Below are 23,514 nucleotides of genomic sequence, written 5' to 3'. Positions count from 1 at the left end.
GCCGTGCACAAATGCAGTAGGACCACCTTGCACCCAAACTCAAATCCTCTTGCAATGAAGGTCAACATGCAATTAGCTTTCTTCACTGCCTGCTGTACCTGTATGCATACTTTCAGTGACTGATGTACAAACATACCCAGGTCTCGTTGCACCTCCACTTTTCCTAATCTGACACCATGCATCTGCCTTCCTGTTCTTGCCACCAAAGTGGATGTCCTCTCATTTATCCACACTATACTGCATCTGCCATGCATCTGCCCACTCACCCAACCTATCCAAGTCAACCTGCAGCCTCATAGCATCCTCATCGCAGCTCACACTGCCACCCAGCTTTGTGTCATCTGCACACTTGGAGATGTCACATTTAATTCCTTTGTCTAAATCTTTAATAAATATTGTAATCAACTGGGGTCCCAGCACCGATCCTTGTGGCACCCCACTAGTCACTACCTGCTATTCTGAAAAGGACCCGTTAATTTGTACTCTTTGCTTCGTCTGCCAACCAGTTCTCTATCCATGTCAATACCCTACCCCCAATTTCATGTGCTTTAATTTTGCACACTAATCCCGTGTGAGACCTTGTCAAAGGCTTTTTGAAAGACCAGATAAATCACATCCACTGGATTGCCCTTATCCATTCTACTTGTTACAGCCAACAACTTTCTCGGCTGATCGAATGATTCGCTGCAGCCTCCGGATGTCATGCTTGGTGGCTGAGCCAAACCAGACCATGATGAAGAAGGTGAGGATAGACTCTATGATGGCCAAGTGTAAAATTGGATCATAATTGCCTGTGGCAGATTGTGTTTCCTCAGCTGCCACAGGAAGTACATCCTCTGTTGGGCCTTTTTGACTGTGGAATCGATGGCAGCCCCGCACCCCCCCAAACATTTAAGATCCCTGGAGATGATGGTTCCAAGGAACTTAAATGACTCCACAGATGTGACTGTGGTGTTGTTGATGGTGAGTGGGGAGAGGGGAGGGGGAGTTCTCCTAAAGTCTACAATCAATTCCACCATCTTAAGAGCTTTGAGCTCTAGGTTGTTGCGATGGCACCTTGACAACTTACTGGTGTGTCACTTCCTGTCTGTAGGCAGATTCCTCCCCATCCTGGATCAGTCCAATCCGGTTGACAAAAATGCTGGAGAAACTCAGCGGGTGAGGCAGCATCTATGGAGCAAAGGAAATAGGCAACGTTTCGGGTCCAAACCTTTCTTCAGTCTGAAGAAGGGTTTCGACCCGAAACGTTGCCTATTTCCTTCGCTCCATAAATGCTGCCTCACCTGCTGAGTTTCTCCAGCATTTTTGTCTACCTTCGGTTTTCCAGCATCTGCAGTTCCTTCTTAAACATTCAGTCCAATCAGGGTTGTGTCGTCCGCATATTTGAGAAGCTTGACAGAGGTGACTGTGAAGGTGCAGTTGTTGGTGTGGAGAGAGTAATGGAGAGGAGAGAGTACACAGTCTTGCGGTGCTTCAATGCCGAGGGTCAGGGATGTACTTTCCCAGACTCACATGCAGCTTCCTGTCTGTCAGGAAGTTGGTGATCCACTGACAGAGGGTTCAGGCACGGTCAACTAGGAGAGTTTGGAACGTAGAGGCTCTAGCAAAATGGTGTTGAATACAGAGCTAAAATCCACAAACAAAATCCTGGTGGTCTAGGTGCTGGAGGATGAAGTGCAGGCCTAGGTTGACTGCATCATCCACTGATCTATTGGCCCAGTATGCAAACTGCAGGGGGCCAAAGGGAGTGTTCCTGTGCTGTACTAGTCTGTGCTCTACGCAAGTTTTGTGAGAAACACAAACCATCAAACCTTACAGCAACCGTAAGAAAACAGGGTCTTCGGCTCATCATGTCCGTGCCAACCAGCGATCCTCGTACACTAGCACTATCCTACACCCAGGGGCAATTTACAATTTTACCGAAGCCAATTAACCTACAAACCTGTATGTCTTTTTAGTGTGGGAAAAAAAACGGAGAACCTGGAGAAAACACATGCCGTCACGGGGAGAAGGTACAAACTCCAGACAGACAGCACCCGTAGGTAACACCGATCCAGGATCTCTCGTGCTGTAAGGTAGCAACTCTACTGCTGCGCCACTGTGCTGCCCTTAGACCTTATTTTCAAATGGAACAAACAAATACCCTCAAAGAAAATGAGGCACCGTTTCATTCGGAGAGAGAAGTTGTGGTTTTACGACCAATTTAACACTAGTGACTTTGCTACAGAATCAGCAGTGTTTCAGTTGCTGCTACTCAAGTGCATTAAAAACCACAAAAGCTTCTACTCAATATTTTACATTGCTTGGATTAGTCATGAGCTGCAGTCTAAATTTACCCATGTGTGAAAATGATTATTTTTTTAAATAGTCTAAAATAGTATCACTAGTCTTTTAATTTTTACACAAGATACTATTGCCTCTTCAGCGAGAAAATAGCACATTTGCTTCGCTGCCACATTAAAGTTAACAATCGCGGAATTCCAGCATGCAATAGCTCATGTGCATGTTGAGAACTTCTTGCTATTGTGTGCACTGACTGCTCCCATCTCCCTGCGAGTCGACCCAACCTACAGAGAGGAAGTCAGCGATACGATCAATCAAAGGGAAACAGGGGAAATGCTCTTTGTTGAAGTGGGTGGATATCTGGCAATGAGGCAACGCTGACAGATCAGAAGTAAAGCCAAAATTCACTGTTTGCTGCTTTCAAACCTTTCGTTTGATCAACATCATAGAGTAGAGATGCAGGCTCTCCAGCCCACCAGGTCTGCACTGACCGATAATCACCCCAATGTGTGTAGAATAGCGCTAATGTGCGGGGATCGCTGGTTGGTGCGGATTCGGTAGGCTGAAGGGCCTGCTTCTGTGCTGTATCTCTAAACTAAGTGTGTTATTCCTACCATTTATTTCATAGACTCCATTCAACTCATTTAACAGAAAATATACTCACAGTTCATCCCATTTGATGTGGTAGAAAAAGCTGCGGTATGTCCCCACCTTCTTGGACTGCACCGGTTTAAACAGATCCTTCCCATTGTGGGTCAGTGAACAAACCAGGAAGTATTTCTCAAAACTGAAAAGAAAATATGCATCAAATATCAGCAGAATTATGTTTAGAGATGAAGAGTGGAAACAGGCCCTTCAGCCCACAATAGTATCATTTAAGAGGCATATGGATATGGAGGGATATGGATCATGTGCAGGCAGGAATTAGTTTAAATAGGCATCATGTTCAGCATGGGCATTGTGGGCTGAAGTGCCTGTTCCTGTGCTGTATTGCTCTCTGCATTACCAAAAAAAAATGTAGATCACTTGTTTGGGCAACTTGTGTTGGTAAAGTAAATGATGACCAATGCCACCGTGAGTTTGGAAAAGACTTACTTCAGCCCACCGAGTCCATGCTGACCATCGGCCACCCTTTCACACTCGTTCTGTGTTATCCCACTTTCTAATCCACCCCCTACACACTCGGGGCAATTTAACCTACAAATCCGCATATCTTTGGGATGTGGGAGAAAACCGGAACAACCAGAGGAAACTCATGCGGTCACAGGGAGAACCTGCAAACTCCACACATACAGCTTCCGAGATCAGGATCTCGAGATCAGGATCAAACTGGGTCTCTGGCGCTGTGTGGCACCAACTCTGCCATTGTGCCACCTTTAAATTACATTTAACTTGAGTATATTTCTGAGCATAGCTTGGAGGTTTTATACATTAGGTTTATAATCCTGTTGAATTTTTAATAACATCAAGAGTCATTTGCCAATTTCAGTTTAATGTAACTAAGACTCTCAGTAACAATAGTCAGCAATCAAACATTTTTTATTAATGAATGAACAGCTTTTTAGAATTTACCAGCATGTATTTAAATGGCAATGTATTTCATTCACAATTGGAGACACGAGGAGCTGCAGATGCTGGAATCTTGAGCAAAACAGAATCCTGGAGGAACTCGGTGGGTCAGGCCAGGCACGGAAATCACTATCAAAATATGGAGGGGACGGGGGATGGGACACAATTTCTTGGCGGCCGCGCGCGCATGCTCACACACACATACACACACGCGAGGCTTCAGAGGCCCAATCCAGCACTATATGCAGCTCAACTCTGCCTGTCTCGCCGGGTTAACCTACAACCCTGCTTGGACTGACGGGACACCAGCGCTGCTTCTCCACGCTGGCTGTAAACCTGGGCCACATTTCCCGCAAGTCCAGGCAGGGCTGTAGGTTAACGCAGCGGGACAAGCAGATTTAAGCTGGGTTTAGCGCTGCTTCTCTGCGCTGGCTGTAAACCTGGGCCACATTTCCCGCAAGTCCAGGCAGGGCTATAGGTTAACGCAGCGGGACAGGCAGATTTAAGCTGGGTTTAGCGCTGCTTCTCTGCGCTGGCTGTAGGCCTGGGGGCACAGCTCCCATCGTCACTGGCCACCCCCCGGGCGTGGGGGTGGGATGGGCACTCGGGTGGGGACGGGGCGGTGCCGGAGAGCCGGGGTCGATCCTGGCTGCGGATAAGGTGCAGGTCTGTGCTGAGAGCGTTTTGGCACGTCTCCCCCCTCCAATCACCGCGCTGAATTATCATGTCCCGTCCCCATTGCCTGCTGACAGACAGCTCTCTCGTCCAATCGGCACCGTCGATCAGCCGTCCCACCTCCACTGTCTTGCGGAAAGCGGAGATTTCACCGGGTTTTAAATAATGGGGGGGGGGGGGCTGCCCCCCACATCTCAAAACAGGGGGGGGGGGGGGGGGGGGGAACGTGACCCCTGCCTGCCCCCCCCCCCCCCCCCCCCCCCCCCCGGGATTTCCGCCCCTGGGCCAGGCAGCATCAGTGGAGAGAACGACCTGACAATGTTTTGGGTTGAGACCCTTCTTGAGACTGAACACAATCTGTCCATTCCCTCCACAGGTGCTGCCTGACCGCTGAGTTCCTCCAGCACTTTGTGTTTTGCCCTGGATTCCATAGTCTGCAGTTTCTTGTGTCTCCAGCTTTTATTGGATGCATGTTTTGTTTATAATTTCAATCTCTGTTAACCTCCCACTTCTTCAGTAAATACATTCGGATACAATTACCTGGATGGGCCAAAGCAAATCACTCTCAAATCTCTGGCAAGTCCCTAAACTCAGAACAATGGATATTATTAAAGGCAGAACCAAAGAGCTACAGATGCTGGTTTATACCAAAGGCAAACTCAAAGTGTTGGAGTAACTCAGGGGGTCAGACAGCATCTAACGAGAAGGATGGGTGACTGTTTTGGGCTGGGTCGGTTTGTGTCTGAAGAAGAGTCCTGACCCGAAAAGTTGCCCCGGCACTTTGTGTCTATCTTTGATATGGTGAGACACTAGCGAGATATAATGAGATCATTTTCCTGCTTGACATCCCAAATTCACACAAAAGCCCAATGACCCTTGGTCATTAAGTTTCCGTTCATTAATTCATGACTGGAATACATCCACATCTAAATATTCCTCACCTAAGTACTTTACAGTGTACAGCAATGTAAAAATAGAAAACTATCCATGTGTGAATTGGACGAAGTACACATGGAACTGACCCAGATTTGAATTTATATTTTGGTTACAAAAGACTTCAGTGAACTTTCTGCCTACCAAGCATAGGGCCAGCTGGCAGCATGTGTGATGACCAATGTACAGTGTGAAAACTCAGCTGACCCTGCAACTGAAATAAGGCGACACAAAAAACCCATCAACCACCCACAAATGTGACGTTGTGCATTTAGTCATAAAGTGTGGAAACAGGCTCTTCGACCCAACTTGCCCACACCGACCAACATGCCCCATCTGCACTAGCCCCACCTGCCTGCATTTGGCCCATATCCCTCAAACCTATCCTATCCATGTACCTGCCTAAATGTTCCTTAAACGTTGCGATAGTCCCTGGCTCAACTAGCTCTCCCGGCAGCTGTGTTCATACATCCACCACCGTTTGTGTAAAAAAGGAACCCCTCAGGTTCCTATTAAATCTTTCTGTCACCTTAAACCCATGCCCTCTGGTTGTTGATTCCCCCTACTCTGAGTAAGAGATCACCCTATAAATTCCTCTCATGATTTTATACACCTTCATACAACCACCCTTTATCCTCCTGCACTCCAAGGACTAGAGTCCAAGGAAGGAATTTGAATGTTTAATGCATGAAGTACTCTGTGGCATCTTGGCTAGAGGTGTGAGCAATAAAGATCCAGATCTTTACGCCAAAATGACTATTTGGAAATAATATTGCGGCCATGCAAAGTTATAAAGAGGAACTTCAGTTCTGAATTATTACAGTATTTTACAGTGTGTATGGCACATCTGCAAACAGATTCATTCTGGTTAGTCCTGCTAAAATGTGAGAGAGTTGATCATACACTTGCAAGCAGAGTTTTAATTCTTCAAAGGGAATATTATCACATAAAAGTCCCTTGCTCTGCTCAAGTAATTGCCTTCTGGTCACAAAAACCATAATGATGTATTCAAGAGAGAGTTAGATATAGCTCAAGCCTAACGGAATCAGGGGATATGGGGAGAAAGCAGGAACAGGGTGATGTTGGGTGACGCCATCACCGTAGCTCTCCACTCTGTGCTGAGCCATCTGGAGCAGGGGCAGAGCTACGTCCGGATGCTCTTTGTGGATTTTAGTTCAGCCTTTAACACAATCATCCCGGACATCCTCATTGGTAAACTGGTCACTCTCGGCCTCCCCACTGTCACATGTGCCTGGATTAAGGATTTCCTCACAAACCGGCCCCAGACTGTGAGACTTGGCCCCCACCTCTCCTCCACTCGCAGGTTGAGTACCGGTTCCCCACAGGGCTGTGTGCTAAGCCCCCTCTTATACTGTCTCTACACCTACGACTGTAGTCCGGCCCACAACAACAACCGCATCGTCAAATTTGCTGACGACACTACTGTGGTCGGACTTATTTCAAAGGGAGACGAGGCAGCCTACAGAGAGGAAGTCCTGAAGTTGACAACCTGGTGCTCAGAAAACAATCTGGCTCTGAACACCAGGAAAACAAAAGAGCTCATTGTCGACTTCAGGAGGCACAGCACCGACTTAGTCCCCCTACACATTAACGGCGAGTGTGTGGAGAGGGTCAACACCTTCCGGTTTCTCGGCGTCCATATCGCGGCTGACATCTCCTGGACGGACAACACGACAGCGGTCATCAAGAAGGCTCAGCAGCGGCTGCACTTCCTGAGGGTCCTCAGGAAGCACAACCTGGACTCTAACCTGCTGCTGACCTTCTACCGCTCGTCCATCGAGAGCCTGCTGACATACTGCATTACAGCATGGTATGGCAGCTGCACCATGGCAGACAGGGAGAGGCTTCAGAGGGTAACCAGGACAGCACAGAGGATCATTGGTTGCCCTCTCCCCTCCCTGATGGACATCTACACCTCCCGCTGCCTTAGCAGGGCAAAGAAGATCACCAAAGACAGCTCCCATCCTGCGTTTGGACTGTTCGACCTGCTGCCCTCTGGAAGGCGCTATAGGTGCATCAAATCCAGGACAAACAGACTCAGGAATAGCTGCTTCCCGAGAATTATATCTACCATAAATTCAAATCCACACATGCACTGACTACACCGCCCAACAGGACTTCCATCTGTATATATGTATGTAGCGCCGTAGAATTTGTGCACCTATCCCCCCCCCCCCATCTCCCTTCTGTTTTGTTTTTCTGTTTCTTGTTTTTTGTGTAAAATTGTATGTATGCACTGAGTACGAGCAGCTTTCAGTTTCACTGTACATGTATAGTGACAATAAATGGCATATCTATCTATGTTGAATGACTATTGAATGGCGGTGCTGGCTCGAATGGGCTTCTTCTGCAAATATTTTCTATGTTTCTATGACTATCCAGTGTAGTTCCATAACTCCGAGCTTCTTTCCTTTCACTGGTTTCAGTCGAGGATGGGGTGGGGTGAGCTCAGGCTGGAGGGGACAGGGTCTGGAGAGTGCGGGGGGGGGGGGGGGGGGGGGGGGCTGGGGTGGAGAGGGACGGAGATGGGACTTGGATGGTGCGTTCAGGTGAAGTGAATCATACTTCCACACCAGCTCTGGCCACAGCGATAGTCGCATTCTGGTGGCAACTACCAATTATTTGTAACTTCAAGAAAAGGGTTACATTAATATTAGAGATGTACCATGGAAACATCGATCACCCATTTACACTTGTTCTATGTTACCTCACTTTTTCATCCACTCCCTACACACCAGGGGCAATTTACAGAGGGTCAATAAACCCACAAACACACAAGAATTTGGGACGTGGGAAGAAAACGGAGCATCCGAAGGAACCCCACGGGGTCACTGGGAGAATGTGCAAACTCCACACTGACCGAGGTCAGGATCAAATCAGTCTCTGACGCTGAGAGCCAACAGCTCACCACTGCACTGAATGAAAGCATTAAGAAGCTGTGATATTGGAGGAGTTAGTTCACAGCTCTCTGGTCTCTCCACAAACAGGACATTCCCCAGTGTTACTCCCACACCTCTCACCATTATTTTCTGTTCCAGATTCTTTCTGACGTTTCTTTTTTTTTAAAGCAGGGATTGCACACAAGGGACCTCAAAATCTAGGTCAAACCTTCTAAAATAAGTTAGGAACAAAATTGAGCAGCAAATGGGGTAACCTAGCTCATACCTATCATTTTAGACTTTAAGCTACAGTGACACAGCGTGGAAACCAACTCTTCAGCACAAACCAGCAATCACCCCATACACTGACACACTCGGGACAATTTTTACAACTTATGTAAGCCAATTAACCTAGAAACCTGTACGTCTTTAGAGTGTGGGAGAAACCAGAACATCCGGAAGAAACCTGTGTGGTCACAGGGAGAATGGACAAACTCTGCACAGCCAACGCCCGTAGTCAGGATAGAACCACGGTCTTCGCGCTGGCAACTCTATCAGCTGTGCCACTGTGCCGCTGCCTTTTACATGGACACAGAGAACTGCAGATGCTGTTTTACATCAAAAGAACGTTGAATGTTTCTATGCTTATAATTTGAAGAGTTGATAATTATTCTTAGCAGCTTGTCGGAGTCATAAAGTACATGGCAACGGGCTATTCGGCCCAACTTGCCCATGCTGACCAACATGCCTGCATTTGCCCCATATCCTTCTAAACCTACCCAGAACGGCAAGCAGGGGCGAGTGAAGTGCCACAAGGCTCGGTGTTGGAGCCTAAACTGTTTACCATATATATTAATGATTTGGAAGAGGGAATTAGGAGCGGCATTAGCAAGTTTGCGGATGACACAAAGCTGGGTGGCAGTGTGAGCTGTGAAGAGGATGTTAGGAGGTTGCAGGGTGGCCTGGACAGGTTGAGTGAGTGGGTAGATGCGTGGCAGATGCAGTATAATATAGATAAATGTGAGGTTATTCACTTTGGCACCAAAAACAAGGGGGCAGATTATTATCTCAATGGGGTTAGGTAAGGGGGAGGTGCAGCGAGACCTGTACACCGGTCACTGAAAGTTGGCTTACAGGTACAGCAGGCAGTGAAGAAAGCTAATGGAATGTTGGCCTTCATAACGAGAGGATTTCAGTATAGAGTAAAGAGGTTCTTCTGCAGTTGTTTAGGGCTCTGGTGAGACCACATCTGGCTCTATAGGCAGCATAGGTTCACGAGATTGATCTCTGGGATGGCGGGTCTGTCATATGAGGAAAGATTGAAAAGACTTGGCTTGTATTCACTGGAGTTTAGAAGGATGAGGGGGAATCTTTTAGAAACATATAAAATTATAAAAGGACTGGACAAGCTAGATGCAGGAAAAATGTTCTCAATGTTGGGCGAGTCCAGAACCAGGGGCCACAGCCTCAGAATAAAGAGACTTTAAAAAGAAAATTTAAGACTCAGGTGAGAAAAAACATTTTCACCCAGAGAGTTGTGAATTTATGGAATTCCCAGCCAGAGAGGGCAGTGGAGGCCAAGTCACTGGATGGATTTGAGAGAGAGTTGGATAGAGCTCTGGGGGAGTCAAGGGATATGGGGAGAAGGCAGGCATGGGTTATTGATAGAGGACGATCAGCCATGATCACAATGAATGGTGGTGCTAGCTCGAAGGGCCGAATGGCCTATTTTCTATGTTTCTATCCATATACCCGAGATAGACACAAAAAGCTGGAATAACTCAGTGGGACAGGCAGCATCTCTGGAGAGAAGGAATGGTGACGTTTCGGGTCGAGACCCTTTTTCAGACTTCCCAGTTCAGACTCAACCTGGATTATAGATTCCAACAGTTGATCTGCATTCCAGACTATCCATTTACCTGTCTGAATGTCTTTTAAATTAGTTTGATAGTCCCTGCCTCAACTACCTCCTCCAGCAGCTCATTCCACACACCCACCACCTTTGTGTAAAAAAAGTTGTCCCTCTGATTCCTACTAAATCTTCCCCCCTTCACCTTAAACCAATGCCCTCCAGTTCTTAATTCTCTACTCCATTTAGTTTATTTTTGGCAACTTGTTCCAAGGTACAGTGAAAAGCTTTTGTTGCATGCTAATCAGTGCTCTGGGTGAAAGACAGTGTAGTCACCCTGTCTATTCCCCTCAGGACTTTATACATGTCTAGAAGATTTGCCACCCAGCCTCCTGCGCTGCAAAGAATAAAGTCCCAGCTTGTCCAACCTCTCCTTGAAGCCTGGCTTGTGTTGTCAGGCCAATTTCCTTGCTGCGTGACTCTTATTTAATTCTCCTGTTGATTTTATGTCCCAAGCGAGGCAGATCTGAAAGGCAGGTGGAGATAGTTCTACAAATGTCCCTCAACGTTGCTCACCCACCTGCTGACCCAGACCCCTGGGATCCTGTGAGCGGCAAACAGGGTGAACTGCAGGTGTTCTGACGTGGTGCGAGCTTCCTTCGTGCACTTGGTGCTTGGCGGCAGATCGCCAGTGGTACCGGAGTTGTGGCTGAAGGAACTCATGTAGAGCTGCAGCAGGTCATCGATGGCCAGCGTGAGCTCATGGACACTTGCCTTTAGGGGACTCACCGCTGGTGGAGACCCTGAAATCAGAAGCACACACGTCAGATCACATAGATCCATGCATTGAAGGTATACAGATGTCTGCAAGTCTTTGGGGCATGGGAGGCAACCGGAGCGGTCGCAGGGAGAACATGCAAACTCCACACAGACAGCACCCGAAGTCTGGATTGAACCTGGGTCTCTGGCGCTGTGAGGCAGTTGTTCTACCAGCTGCGCCACTGTACCATGTACTGGATGAACAATATTAATTTAGCAGCATTTTTAATTATTTAGTTTCAGTTTAGTTTATTGTCACATGTACCCGGAACAGTGAAAAGCTTTATTCTTGCCTGCTATCCAGTCAGCAGAGAGACTATACATGATTACAATCTATCTGTCCACAGGATAATGGGAATAACGTTTAGTGCAAGTTAAAGTCCAGTAAAATCCAATTAAAGATAGTCCGATGGTCTCCTATGAGGTAGATGGGAGGTTATAGTTGCTCTTTTGCCATGAGATAAAAAGTTTTGGGAAAAATAATTACAATTAAACTAAATCATGTTAATGACCCAAGATGAATCTAAATACAGTCACGGTGGCGCAACGGTAGAGTTGCTGCCCAGGTTCCATCCCGATTACAGGTGCTGTCTGTAGAGTTTGTACGTTCTCCCCGTGACCTGCGTGGGTTTTCTCCGAGATAGGTTTCCTCCCACATTCCAAAGACATACAAGTTTGCAGGTTAATTGGCTTGGTAAATGTAAACATTGTCCCTAGTGGATGTAGGATAGTGTTAATGGGCGGGGATCGCTGGTCGGCACGGTACCGGTGGGATGAAGGGCCTGTTTCTGCGATGCATCTCTAAACTAAACACGATGTAGACATGACGAACCGCAGATGCTGGTTTATATTTTTTTAAACTAAAAAAATCACAAAGCGTTGGAGTAACTCAGTGGGTCAGGAAGACTTGGCTAGGTAACCATAAGGCCTATAGGAACAGTATTAAGCAGTTCATCCCATCGAGTTTTCTCCAGAGATGCTACCTGACCCGCTGAATTAATCCAGCATTTTGTGTCAATCTTTGCTATAAATCAGCATTGGCAGTTCATTTTCTGTCATCACAATGTTGTTTATATTTGACCTAGTTCGTTCAAGTATTTCAGTATTTTACACAGTTTTGAATGAAATCCAACACTGGAGGGAAGCAAGATCGAGTGGTTGATAAACCTTGTTTAGCAATAAACACGATCCTGTGATTGACTGGACTGTAGGTGTGGTAGTGTTGAGTCAATTTGGATCTTGTTTTAACAAAAAATAATTGGAGCATGCCAGAAAATAGACATTGGTGCCTTTTGCCAGGTTTAGAGTTCAGATGGCAATTAGAGTTAGAGTTAAGATGCCAGGAACCTGTATTTCTGGGTGTAGAGAGAATTTTCCTGCCAATATGCAAAATTAATTGGCATTATTTATATTATAGTTTAGAGAAACAGCGCAGAAACAGGTCCTTCGGCCAACCAAGTTAACACCGACCAGCAATCACCCCAACACTAACATTATCTTATACAGTAGGAATAATTTGCAATTTTTCCCAAAGCCAATTAACCTATAAACTGTACATCTTTGGAGTGTGGGAGAAATCACCAGGAGACAACCCATGTGGTCACTGGGAAAAGGCACAAACTCCATGCAGATCAAGATAACGTGAAGGTCCCAAAGTACACAACTGCATGCACTTATTTGGTAAAAGGATGGCCAAGGGGGAAAAACAAATCATAATATTCCCCAAAAGTAGAGCATCAACATTAGATGGCATAGTAGCACAGCTACTGCCTCAAAGCGCCAAAGACGAGTGTTTGATCTGGACCTTGGGTGCTGTCTGTGTAGGGAGTCTGCACGTCCTCCCTGGGACTGCGTGGGTTTCCTCCAGGTGCTCTGGCTTCTTCCCACATTCCAAAGAAGTACAAGTTTGTTGGTTAATTGGCCCTCTGCAAATTGCCCCTAGTGTGTAGGGAGTGGATGTAACAGTGAGATAACATACAACAAGTGTGAATGGGTGATCGATGGTCGGCATAGACTGGTGTGCCTGTTTCAATGCTGTATCTGTCAACAAATTGGCACAAAACGAATTACCCACACTGCTAAATACATAAGAGTAATAAAGCTGAATTTTGCATTGCAGTGACTTACCATTCTTGGCAGTATTTAGCGAATCACCACTCTCCTTCGATTTGACCTGCAGTTAAGAACACACTACAATTGGTTTCCAATGTCTGCTTCTCTTGCGACTTACGAATTGGAACTCTAAAGGTATGGAACTTTATAAAACACAAACATTTCTCTTCACGTGGTAAATAACGTTCTGTTAGCCAATTATTTATTTTTAATGTTAAATCATAAAATTACTCTCATATCAAATCAATTTAAAAGTACAATGGGCGGTGTATCCCCAACTACATGTGTGCTGGGAGATTAATTGGTCACTAGGTTGTGAGCGAGTGCTTGAATCTGGGGAATCGAAGGGAATGCGGGAAAAATACGATGGGTGTGGTGCACCATTCCAGAGGCTTTTGGATAAAGGGAAAGGAGGATAAAGGGAAAGGAGGATAGTGATCACGTGCAGGCAGAGGAGGCTCGTTTAACTTGGCTGGACTGTTCTGTGTTCAGTGCAGTACAGTTCTACACCACAGTTGTGCAACGGCTTCACAACACCAGAGACCCAGGTTCGACCCCGACTACGGGTGCTGCCTGTATGGAGTTTGCATGTTCTCCCCGTGACCGTGTGGGTTTTCTCTGGAAACACACTCCAAAGACGTACAGGTTTGCAGGTTAATAGGCTTTGGTAAAATTGTCCCTAGTGTGTAGGATAGAACGAATACATGGGGGAGTACTGGTTAATGAGGACTCTGAGGCCAAAGGGCTTGTTTCCAAACTGTATCTTTAAACTAAACGCTCTATGTTCAGTGCAGTACTGCTTATGTGCCATATTTTATGCACAGTGCAGTACTTAGCATAGTTCCATCATAATTCAAATCCATTAGTAAAACAGGACTGCAACCTGAAATCTAACATATGATTAAAAAGTGATGATAATTTTAGTCATCTGTGCTCTCCAGAAATGACCAATGGATTAATTCTCCTTCTCATCTGGTTTTTCAAGTTTAATTTAGAGATACAGTGAAGAAACAGGCCCTTCGTCCCACCAGATCCGTGCCTACCAGCGACCCTTGCACATTAACACTCTCCTACACACACACAAGGGACAGTGTTTTGTTTTACATTTACCAAGCCAAATAACCTACAAATCTGTACATCTTTGGAGTGTGGGAAGAAACCGAAGATCTCGGAGAAAACCCACACAGGTCACGGGAAGAACGTACAAACTCCATGCAGACAGCACCCGTAGTTGGGATCGAACCTGGGTCTCCGGCGCTGCATTCACTGTAATGCAGCAACTCTACCGCTGCACCACCGTGACCGGTGATTTGGAAGATTTTCTTAGACAAATAATAAACCGGAATAATAGAAATCCTCCATATTCTACGCACAAGCAATGGATGGAACGTCTAACCACACTATTTGCATTTCACACAAACTGAGTGCATGTTGCTATTTAATGAACTATAATACTGGAACAGAGGCTAGTTTGTGAAACAGGATAGGCAGCCGGCAGGATATGCAATGTATATTTACATTGAGAACACCACTATCTCCAGGCATTAAGTGATCCCCCTGTGATCACATTGCCAGCTTGGCCACAACTGGCATGAATGCTCAGCTCGTGAATGTTAAGACCTCATTGCTTAAGACTAATGCTATATCTGAGCTCCTCCACTTAGATCGATAGACATCGATTGCTGCGCAACAATTCAGGGGAATGGAACATCCAGGTTTACCAGCTAACAAGATGCGAAGTTCCGGACCAGTGGAGTAAGGCACTAAGCATCTTGTACACAAAGATAGACACAAAATGCTGGAGCAACTCCAACATCTCTGGAGAGAAGGAATGGGTGACGTTTTTGGATCGAGACCCTTCTTCACAGTCAGGGTCCTTTCAACAAACACGGCTTCTTCTTCAGAGTCTGAAGAATAGTTCCAACCGAAACCTTCGCCTGTTCATTCCTTCCACAGATACTACTTGACCCTTGCGTGTTGGGAGTGGATGGGAAAGTCGGATAACATAGACCTGGCGTGAACTTGTGATTGAGAGAAGGTGTGGACTCTGTGTCGGGAGAAACCCCACATGGTTACAAGGAAAACGTGCAAACTTCATATAGACAGCTCCTGTAGGATCGAACCCGGTCTGTGGCGCTGTGAGGAAGCAACTCTACCACCACACAACTGACAGTGGAACAGTACCAGACCTATTTTCGACGCAAAATGCCACCTATCAATATTCTCCAGATATGCGGCCTGACCAGCTGAGTTACTCCAGCACTTCGTGTCTTTTTTAGTAAACTGCATCTGCAGTTGTGTGCGTCTTAACCTACGTGGTCCTTGGGGGCGATTTGCTGGCCATCCCTGCCCCAGGAGCACCAGAGGTCAGGGGAGTATGCGGTTGGTCAGCTACACTGTATGAACACTAATCTAGTGAAGGCCTGCGCAAGTCTCGTTACTATATTCCAAGATATTAGAAAAGAAACATTATTGACTTGCCAATCGCCAGCAGGAATCTGCAAATATTTTCAACTACCATGGATTGTGCTATTGAGCCATTGATGCAGTAGATAGAGCCACTGCCTCCCAGCGCCAAAGAACCAGGATCAATCCTGACCATGGGTGCTGCACAGGACGACAGATAGCACAATGGGCTAAGAGTTCGGCTGGCGACCGGAAGGTAGCCGGTTCAAATCCCGCTTGGAGTGCATACTGTCGTTGTGTCCTTGGGCAAGACACTTCACCCACCTTTGCCTGTAATGGAATGTTACGGCGGCAGGCGCGGGCACACCGCGACGCCCTGTGTCTCCCTTTCAAGGGAGATGCTAAAAATGCATTTCGTTGTCTCTGTACTGTACACTGACAATGACAATAAATTGAATCATTTCATCATCATTTTTTTTTGCCTGTGTTAAGTTTGCACGTTCTCCCTGTGACTGTTGCCCCTTTTCCTCCCATATCCCAAAGACGTTCGGGTATGTAGGTTAATTGGTCCTCTGTAAATTGCCCCTACTGCTTAGGGAGTGGATGAGATGGTGGGAAATGTAAAACTTGGGTGGTTATTGGAGTCCTTGGACTTTATCTTGCACTAAATGTTACAGCTGTGGACCAGCGATGGTCAGTGTGGACTCAGTGGGCTGAAGGGCCTGTTTCCATACTGTATCTCTTAACCAAACTTAACCGGTGTGGAGGAAGTGTGTTGCTTTTCAGCAAAGAGAGTTAATTAGTTGTCCACGCAAAGTGGTGGTGTTCTTACCTCCATGGTCTTACTTTTTGGTAGATTAACAACCCGTTTTAATTTTTTCACGGCGTCGGTAACAGCTTTGGTCTCTGTGCCATCCAACGCACTACAAATATCCTTTACAGACTGGATAATCTGCTCCACCATTTTGTACTGCTTCCCCTGGTTAAAGATTACACAGCATCGGAGAAAGCCAACGTGACATGTCACTATTGCTAAAAGAACTTTAAGGAAAATGTTAACAACTCCAAGTTCATACTTTATTTCATAATAACAACAACGCACATTTGGATTTTAAAGCCTGGGACAGAACCAACCGCATTAAAAATATCCCTTGGGCAAGTGTTTATACAGGGTGAACCATTGCTGCTCAACTCAGCCAGCTTTTACAAAAAAGGCTCTTTAACTCTATCCAAGTAAACAACTTGTTTAATTAGCCCGGTGGTCGGTGACATTGGGAGCTTGCGGGTCCCTGCGGGAGACCGCCTTTCAGAGCTCCCGCAACGGCAACTTCTCCCGCCCGAATTGCGGGGTTGAAAATGACCCGGAGCAGGGCCTTACATCGCCCAGCGCGGCTTTAACAGCCGCGGGACTTGCCATCGTACGCCGGGGGCTTCAACATCAAGACCCGGAGCAGGGCCTTACATCGCCCAGCACGGCTTCAACGGCTGCCGCGGGACTTGCCATCGCCCGCTGGGGGCTTTAACATCGGGAGAAGAATAGAAAACAGGGGAGAGACAATGACTTTGCCTTCCATCACAGTGAGGAGGAGATTCACTGTGATGGATGTTTGTGTAAATCGTGTTAATTGTGTGTCTTGGTTTTTTTTCTTGTTGTATGACTGCAGAAACCAAATTTCGTTTGAACTTAATTAGAGGTTCAAATGACAATAAACGGTATTGTATTGTACATTGTATATGTATTGTATTTGGCTGATAGGCACAGAGTGGGTTGTTAATAACAACAGCTGATACTAAATTCTTGCGGGTTTCCTTTCATTGTGCCAGCCTTCGTAGACATGAAGATTCTCTGACTGGAAACATTCAGTCAGTAGGCGGGATATATTGATCAGTGAGGGGAAGTTGGACAAATGGGCCTGTGAGGCAGGGCAAACTATAGATACGAATCTCACTTGTTGCTTGGATCAGCACTTAGAATATATATTCCTCTAGGATGGTGCTTCTTTCCAAACCACTTCTGCATCAATCGACTCCCCCAACTAATGCTTCACAAGTTGCCATCAAGAAAATATGAATCTTTACATTCTGTACTAATTGTCAGTGAGAGCAGGCTACAAAATTGATTCAGTTGAGTTTATCGTCACAGGTACCATGGTACAGTGAACATTTTTTTGTTGCATGTTATCCAGTCAACTTACTGGAAGGCTAGGTAGTGAGAACCAACTGTTGAGCCTTCCCGAGGTGTTGTGGCCTAATTCAACTAAACACCAATGAAGGGAGGTGCCCACTTGATAACCCCAATGATATACAAGCATCGATACGATTAGTTTTTATGTGCTTATTGACATGTAGATCGCTTGTTACTGAATATGGAGTTGGTTATTGTCCTATAGCATAAGTGTGTATAATCAGTTTAGATACTACTTTGGCTTCGGGATTGGTTTTCTTGGTTGAGCGCTTATCCTGGTATCATAGTACGTACTTAGTATTTTAATAGTAATTTACCTCTTTCTGAAGGATTGCCTTCTCCCGCTTATGATAGACTTCCAGAAGTTCAATAAGACGTTGCCTAGCAAACACCATACAGAGACATAGTTATAAAGAAAACATTTGAGAAAATGCTATTCAATTGTGAAATGGGTAATTGGACGTTTTACCTTGTTGTGATTTCTTTGAAGGGCTTTTCCAGCTGAGAGAGATACTTTGTGAAGTCTGCAGGCAGCTCGTCATCGTCTTCTGCCTGTTTGTGGCACAGATATATGTAACTACATTGCTACTTTCAGTGACACCAAAAATTGGTCACTGCAACTATCTTGATGCATGTTGGAAGTGATAACTTGTATAACTCTTTACGATGGATTTTGCGTTCAAATTTAGAATTGGGTATGAGCTTTGAACTGAATTTAGTTTAGTTTAGTTTTGGAGATAGACGTACAAGCAGACCCTTCAGCCCACTGAGTCCACGCCGACCAGCGATCGCCCTGTACACTGGTTCTATCCTACACACGAGGTGCAATTTGTGGAAACCAATTAACCCACAAATCTTTGGAATGTGAAAGGAAACCCACTCAGTCACAGGGAGAACGTGCAAACTCTGTACAGACAGCACCCAAGGTCGGGATCTAACCCAGGTCTCTGGCGCTGTAAGGCAGCAACTCTACCGCTGCACCACTGGGCTGAATTTAAATGTCATGATCAAATTGGTATACTCGGCACATCTGGTCTGAGGCAACAATAAATTGTTTGATGTGACTTCAACTAAAAATAAGCATCTAATATAAATTATTATTTCTAAAAACCTACAGAAAGATTGAGAGCTATTCCTTAGGCGTGTGATTTCTGGTAAGTTTATGGAAGTTTCTTGAATAAAAGAAACTATATTACACAATTGTATTAGAACAACTGCATTGTGAAGTAGTCAACAGGATTTGTGGCATTACTGTAAGTCGTTTTAAAGATGCAACCTGGAAACAGGCCCTTCAGCCCAAAACCAACCATCCATCACCCGTTCACACTAGTTTTGAGTCATGACACTTTCTCATTCAATTTACAGACGGCCAATAAACCTTCAAACCCGCACGTCATTGGGATAGACAATAGGTACAGGAGTAGGCCATTCGGTCCTTCGAGCCAGCATCGCCATTCAATGTGATCATGGCTGATCATCCACAATCTTCTGCAGTTGTATAGGGCTCTGGTGAGACCACATCTGGAGTATTGCATACCGTTTTGGTCTTCTAATTTGAGGAAGGACATCCTTGTGATTGAGGCAGTGCAGCATAGGTTCACGAGGTTGATCCCTGGGATGGCGGGACTGTCATACGAGGAAAGATTGAAAAAGACTAGGCTTGTATTCACTGGGGTTTGGAAGGATGAGGGGATATCTTATAGAAACATATTAAATTATAAAAGGACTAGACAAGCTAGATGCAGGAAAAATGTTCCAATTGTTGGGCAAGTCCAGAACCAGGGGCTACAGTCTTAGAATAAACGGGAGGCCATAAAACTTTTTCACCCAGAGAGTTGTGAATTAGTGGAATTCCCTGCCACAGAGGGCAGTGGAGGCCAAATCACTGGATGAATTTAAGAGAGAGTTAGATAGAGCTCTAGGGGCTAGTGGAGTCAAGGGATATGGGAAGAAGGCAGGCATGGGTTATTGATAGGGGACGATCAGCCATGATCACAATGAATGGCGGTGCTGGCTTGAAGGGCTGAATGGCCTCCTCCTGCATCTATTTTCTATGTTTCTAATCAGTACCCCGTACCTTCCTTCTCCCCATATCCCCTGACTCCGCTATCTTTAAGAGTCCTATCTAGCTCTCTTGAAAGCATCCAAAGAACTGGCCTCCACCGCCCTCTGAGGCAGAGAATTCCACAGTCACAACTGTCTGTATGAAAAAGGACTCACAACTCCCTGTGTGAAAAGATGTGGGAGGAAACCGGAGTGCCCAGAGGAACCCCACGCAGTCACAGGGAGAACGTGTAAACTTCACAGCCAGACAGCACCCGAGGTCAGGATCGAACCTGGGGCCCTGGTGCTGTGAGGCAGCGGCTCCACCAGATGCGCCACCTTAATTCCAAGTCAGCAAATGCCAAATTGAGTCGCTGAAGCCTACAATCAGTAGCCAGCACTATAGAAACACTTGGACTAATTGGAGAAATAAGATGCTGGTTTAAAAAAGACACAAAGTACTGGAGTAACTCAGCTGCTCAGGGAGCATCTCTGGAGAATAGGTGATGTTTGGGAAGGGTCACTTCAGGTCGGGACCCTTTTTTAAAGAAGGGTCCTGACCAGAAAGGTCGCCTATCCATGTTCTCCAGAGATGCTGAATTCCCACTGAATTACTTTAACAGTTTGTGTCTTTCCTGACAGACTAATTGATTAATTCTGCAACAAATAAAAATGGCCTTCAAATAAAGTCCCACTGAATTCCAAGAACATTTTAAGACCTATTTAACAATTAATCTGCATGACCTCAGAACTTATTTCAATAACAACTCCCCCAATCTTGCCAAATAGAATACTTCCCCACTTGAAGGTCGAAGTCCAGATGAGGAACTGCTGGTTCAGATGTAGTGTCACAGTACACGTTTACACTCGTCACTCACCAGCAATTCCCCAGTTGATTCATCTGCAGAGATTGAGTCATAGAGGAAGGAGACAGGCCCTTCAGCCCAACCAGCCCCATCTAAGCCAGTCCCACCAGCCCATGCTTGGGCCATATTCTTCTAAACTTTTCTTATCCAATCTAGTGAGTGGCATTGTGGCACATCTGATAGAACTCTTCCCGCACAGCCCCAAAGATCATAGTTCAATCCTGACCTCGGGTACTGTCTGCCTGGAGTTTGCACGTTCTCAGTGTGACGCCATGGGTGCACCGGTTTCCTCCCACATAGTGCACGGGTTTGTAGGTTAATCAGCCATCTGTAATTTGCTCTTAGTGTGTAGGGAGTGGATGAGAAAATGGGATAACAGAACTAGTGCGAACAGATGATCGACGTGGACTCGATGATTGACGAGCCTGTTCCCGTGTTGCACCTTTCAATCGACCAAAACACACTTGTAGCCACTTATTCATGGCATTAAACCAATTTTGTGCTAGGCTCAGATTAAAATCATAAAATATCTTTAAGCTAGTTTCAATGTAGCGACTTTACTGCCTGCACATGATACGGTATGATTCACTGAAATAAAAAAATCATTCAATAAATTGTGCTTACAGTGCGGGCCAGAGTCCTACATATTGTACTGTGGCTCAGAAGCTGCAACTTGATCTCGGTGTCACACTTCCGGCAGTTCTGAATGTATTCATGGCTTCCCAGGCAATGATTACTGCAAGATATGCAAAGAAATGTCAGATTATATAATGTTTAAGAAAGAACTGCAGATGCTGGAAAAATCGAAGGTAGACAAAAAATGCCAGAGAAAATCAGCGGGTGAGGCAGCCTCTATGGAGAGAAGGAATAGGCGACGTCTTGGGTTAAGATCCTTCTTCAGACCCGACCCGTCGCCTATTCCTTCTCTCTATAGATGCTGCCTCGCTAGCTGAGTGTCTCCAACATTTTCTCTACATCAGATTATATAAACTTTGTTTTAAGGAAGAACCCATGCTGGAGACCTTAAAAGATATCCCCTCAATGATTACTTCACAAGCCACTGCAAATGAATCTGAAGTGCCTCGACCCGAAACGTCACCCATCCATGTTCCCCACAGATGTGGCCTAACCTGCTGAGTTACTCCAGCACTTTGTACCTTTTTTTGTGATCCAGCATCTGCAGTTAAAGACTGGTTAGAAGGCTACGCAATCGACTATCAATGCCCTTTCAATACCAGTTCCATTTGTGGCCCATATCCCTCTGAACCTTTCCTTTTCCAAAAGGGCAGCACGGTGGCGTAGTGTTAATGTTGCTGCCTCACAGCGCCTCAGACCCGGGTTTGATCCCGATTACGGGTGCTATCTCTACGGAGTTTGTACGTTCTCCCCGTGACTTGCGTGGGTTTTCTTCGAGATCTTCCGTTTCCTCCCACACTCCAAAGACGTACAGGTTTGTGGGTAAAATTGGCTTAGTAAACGTAAAAATTATCCTAGTACGTGTAGGATAATGTTAATGTGTGGGGATTACTGGTCTGAACAAACTCGTTGGGCCGAAGGGCCTGTTTCCGCGCTGTGTCTCTAAACAACACAAACTATTCATGTGCCTGTTCCAATATATTTTACATGCTTTTATAGTGCCGGTCTCAAATACCTCCTCTGGCAGCTCATTCCATATGCCCACCACCCTCTGTGTGAAAATGTTGCCCCTCAGGTTCCCATTAATTCTTCTCCCTCTCACCTTCAACCCATGTCCTCTGGTTCTCGATTCCCCTACCCTTGGTAAAATACACTGCATTCACCTTATCCATCCCCCTTATGATTTTATACACCTCTATAAGATCACCCCTCATCCTCATGCGCTCCAAGCAAAAAAGAAGAAATCATTCAATATTGCAGCTATTAAAGTCCTTATGGTCAAGTCTTTATCACATAGCTATACGCAAAGTGCTGGAGTAACTCAGCAGGGCAGTCGGCATCTCTGGAGAACATGGATAGGTGACGGGTCGGAATCTTCCTTTGGACTATCACATAGCTTCCTGTGTATGACCATCTATCGCCTGCTTTACATGACAATATTCCCCAAAAATAAAGTATAACTTTGGCAATAAATTACTTTGAGATAGACAACATACAAAGCCAAGTTAGACCCAAAATGCTGGAGTAACTCAGCGAGACAGGCAGCATCTCTGGATTGAATGAATGGGTGACGTTTCGGGTCTGAAGGGTCTCGACCCGAAACGTCACCCATTCCTTCTCTCCAGAGATGCTGCCTGTCCCGCTGAATTACTTCAGCATTCTATCTTCAATCCAAGCCAGCATCTGCAGTTCCATTCTACACATACAAATCCAAGTCATTTTTCTTTCTATGGAGGAGAAGATCAATGGAGGACCCAGCGTGGGGGGACAGCAATGGGCAACTGCAGAGGGTGGGAGAACAAAGGACAATGGGGACCCGGCGTGAGGGAACCGCTGTGGGGGGGGTGGGGGAGGAGGGGGGCAGAACAAAAGGAGATGGCGTGCTTTGTAACTTGGCCAGCGCCGTAGGTTACTGCTATTTGTATACATGGGGTATGCAGCAAAGAATCTCACTGTGCCTAGTCACATGTGACAATAAAGTAAAGGAAGTATAATCAACAGTAATTTTAAGCCAGCATAGAGATCACATTTAACTTTCAGACCAATTTCAAAGTTAAAGATATTGAAAAAAGAAAAATAACATTGAAGGTTTATGAACCATGGATAGGCGACGCTTTGGGTCAGGGATAGCCAGAAAAATAGGGATAGCCAGAAAAAGCAGCCTACCAGAGGACTGGGAGAAATTCAGAGTCCAGCAGAGGAGGACAAAGAGCTTAATTAGGAAAGGGAAAATGGATT

General features: G+C 45.8%; 2 protein-coding genes across 4 annotated transcripts in view; both read right to left on the bottom strand.

Moving 5' to 3' along the window:
• Window positions 1-23,514, bottom strand: part of rps13 (ribosomal protein S13) — a 319,891-nt gene that overhangs the window by 74,036 nt on the left and 222,341 nt on the right. The gene's annotated exons all lie outside the window — the stretch shown is intronic.
• pik3c2a (phosphatidylinositol-4-phosphate 3-kinase, catalytic subunit type 2 alpha) overlaps window positions 1-23,514 on the bottom strand; it is a 157,884-nt gene that overhangs the window by 44,279 nt on the left and 90,091 nt on the right. For all 3 annotated transcript variants that reach the window (XM_055649867.1, XM_055649865.1, XM_055649866.1), the window contains exons 7-13: window positions 21,265-21,376; window positions 18,201-18,283; window positions 18,049-18,112; window positions 16,379-16,525; window positions 13,156-13,201; window positions 10,790-11,012; window positions 2,948-3,070 (exon numbers count right to left, since the gene is read on the bottom strand). In XM_055649867.1, coding sequence (XP_055505842.1) covers window positions 2,948-3,070; window positions 10,790-11,012; window positions 13,156-13,201; window positions 16,379-16,525; window positions 18,049-18,112; window positions 18,201-18,283; window positions 21,265-21,376 — 798 coding nt within the window. The remainder of the gene's footprint in view (window positions 1-2,947; window positions 3,071-10,789; window positions 11,013-13,155; window positions 13,202-16,378; window positions 16,526-18,048; window positions 18,113-18,200; window positions 18,284-21,264; window positions 21,377-23,514) is intronic.

Source organism: Leucoraja erinacea, chromosome 18, assembly GCF_028641065.1.
Source record: "Leucoraja erinacea ecotype New England chromosome 18, Leri_hhj_1, whole genome shotgun sequence".
Lineage (NCBI taxonomy): Eukaryota > Metazoa > Chordata > Chondrichthyes > Rajiformes > Rajidae > Leucoraja > Leucoraja erinaceus.
This window is presented reverse-complemented; position numbering and strand designations above follow the sequence as displayed.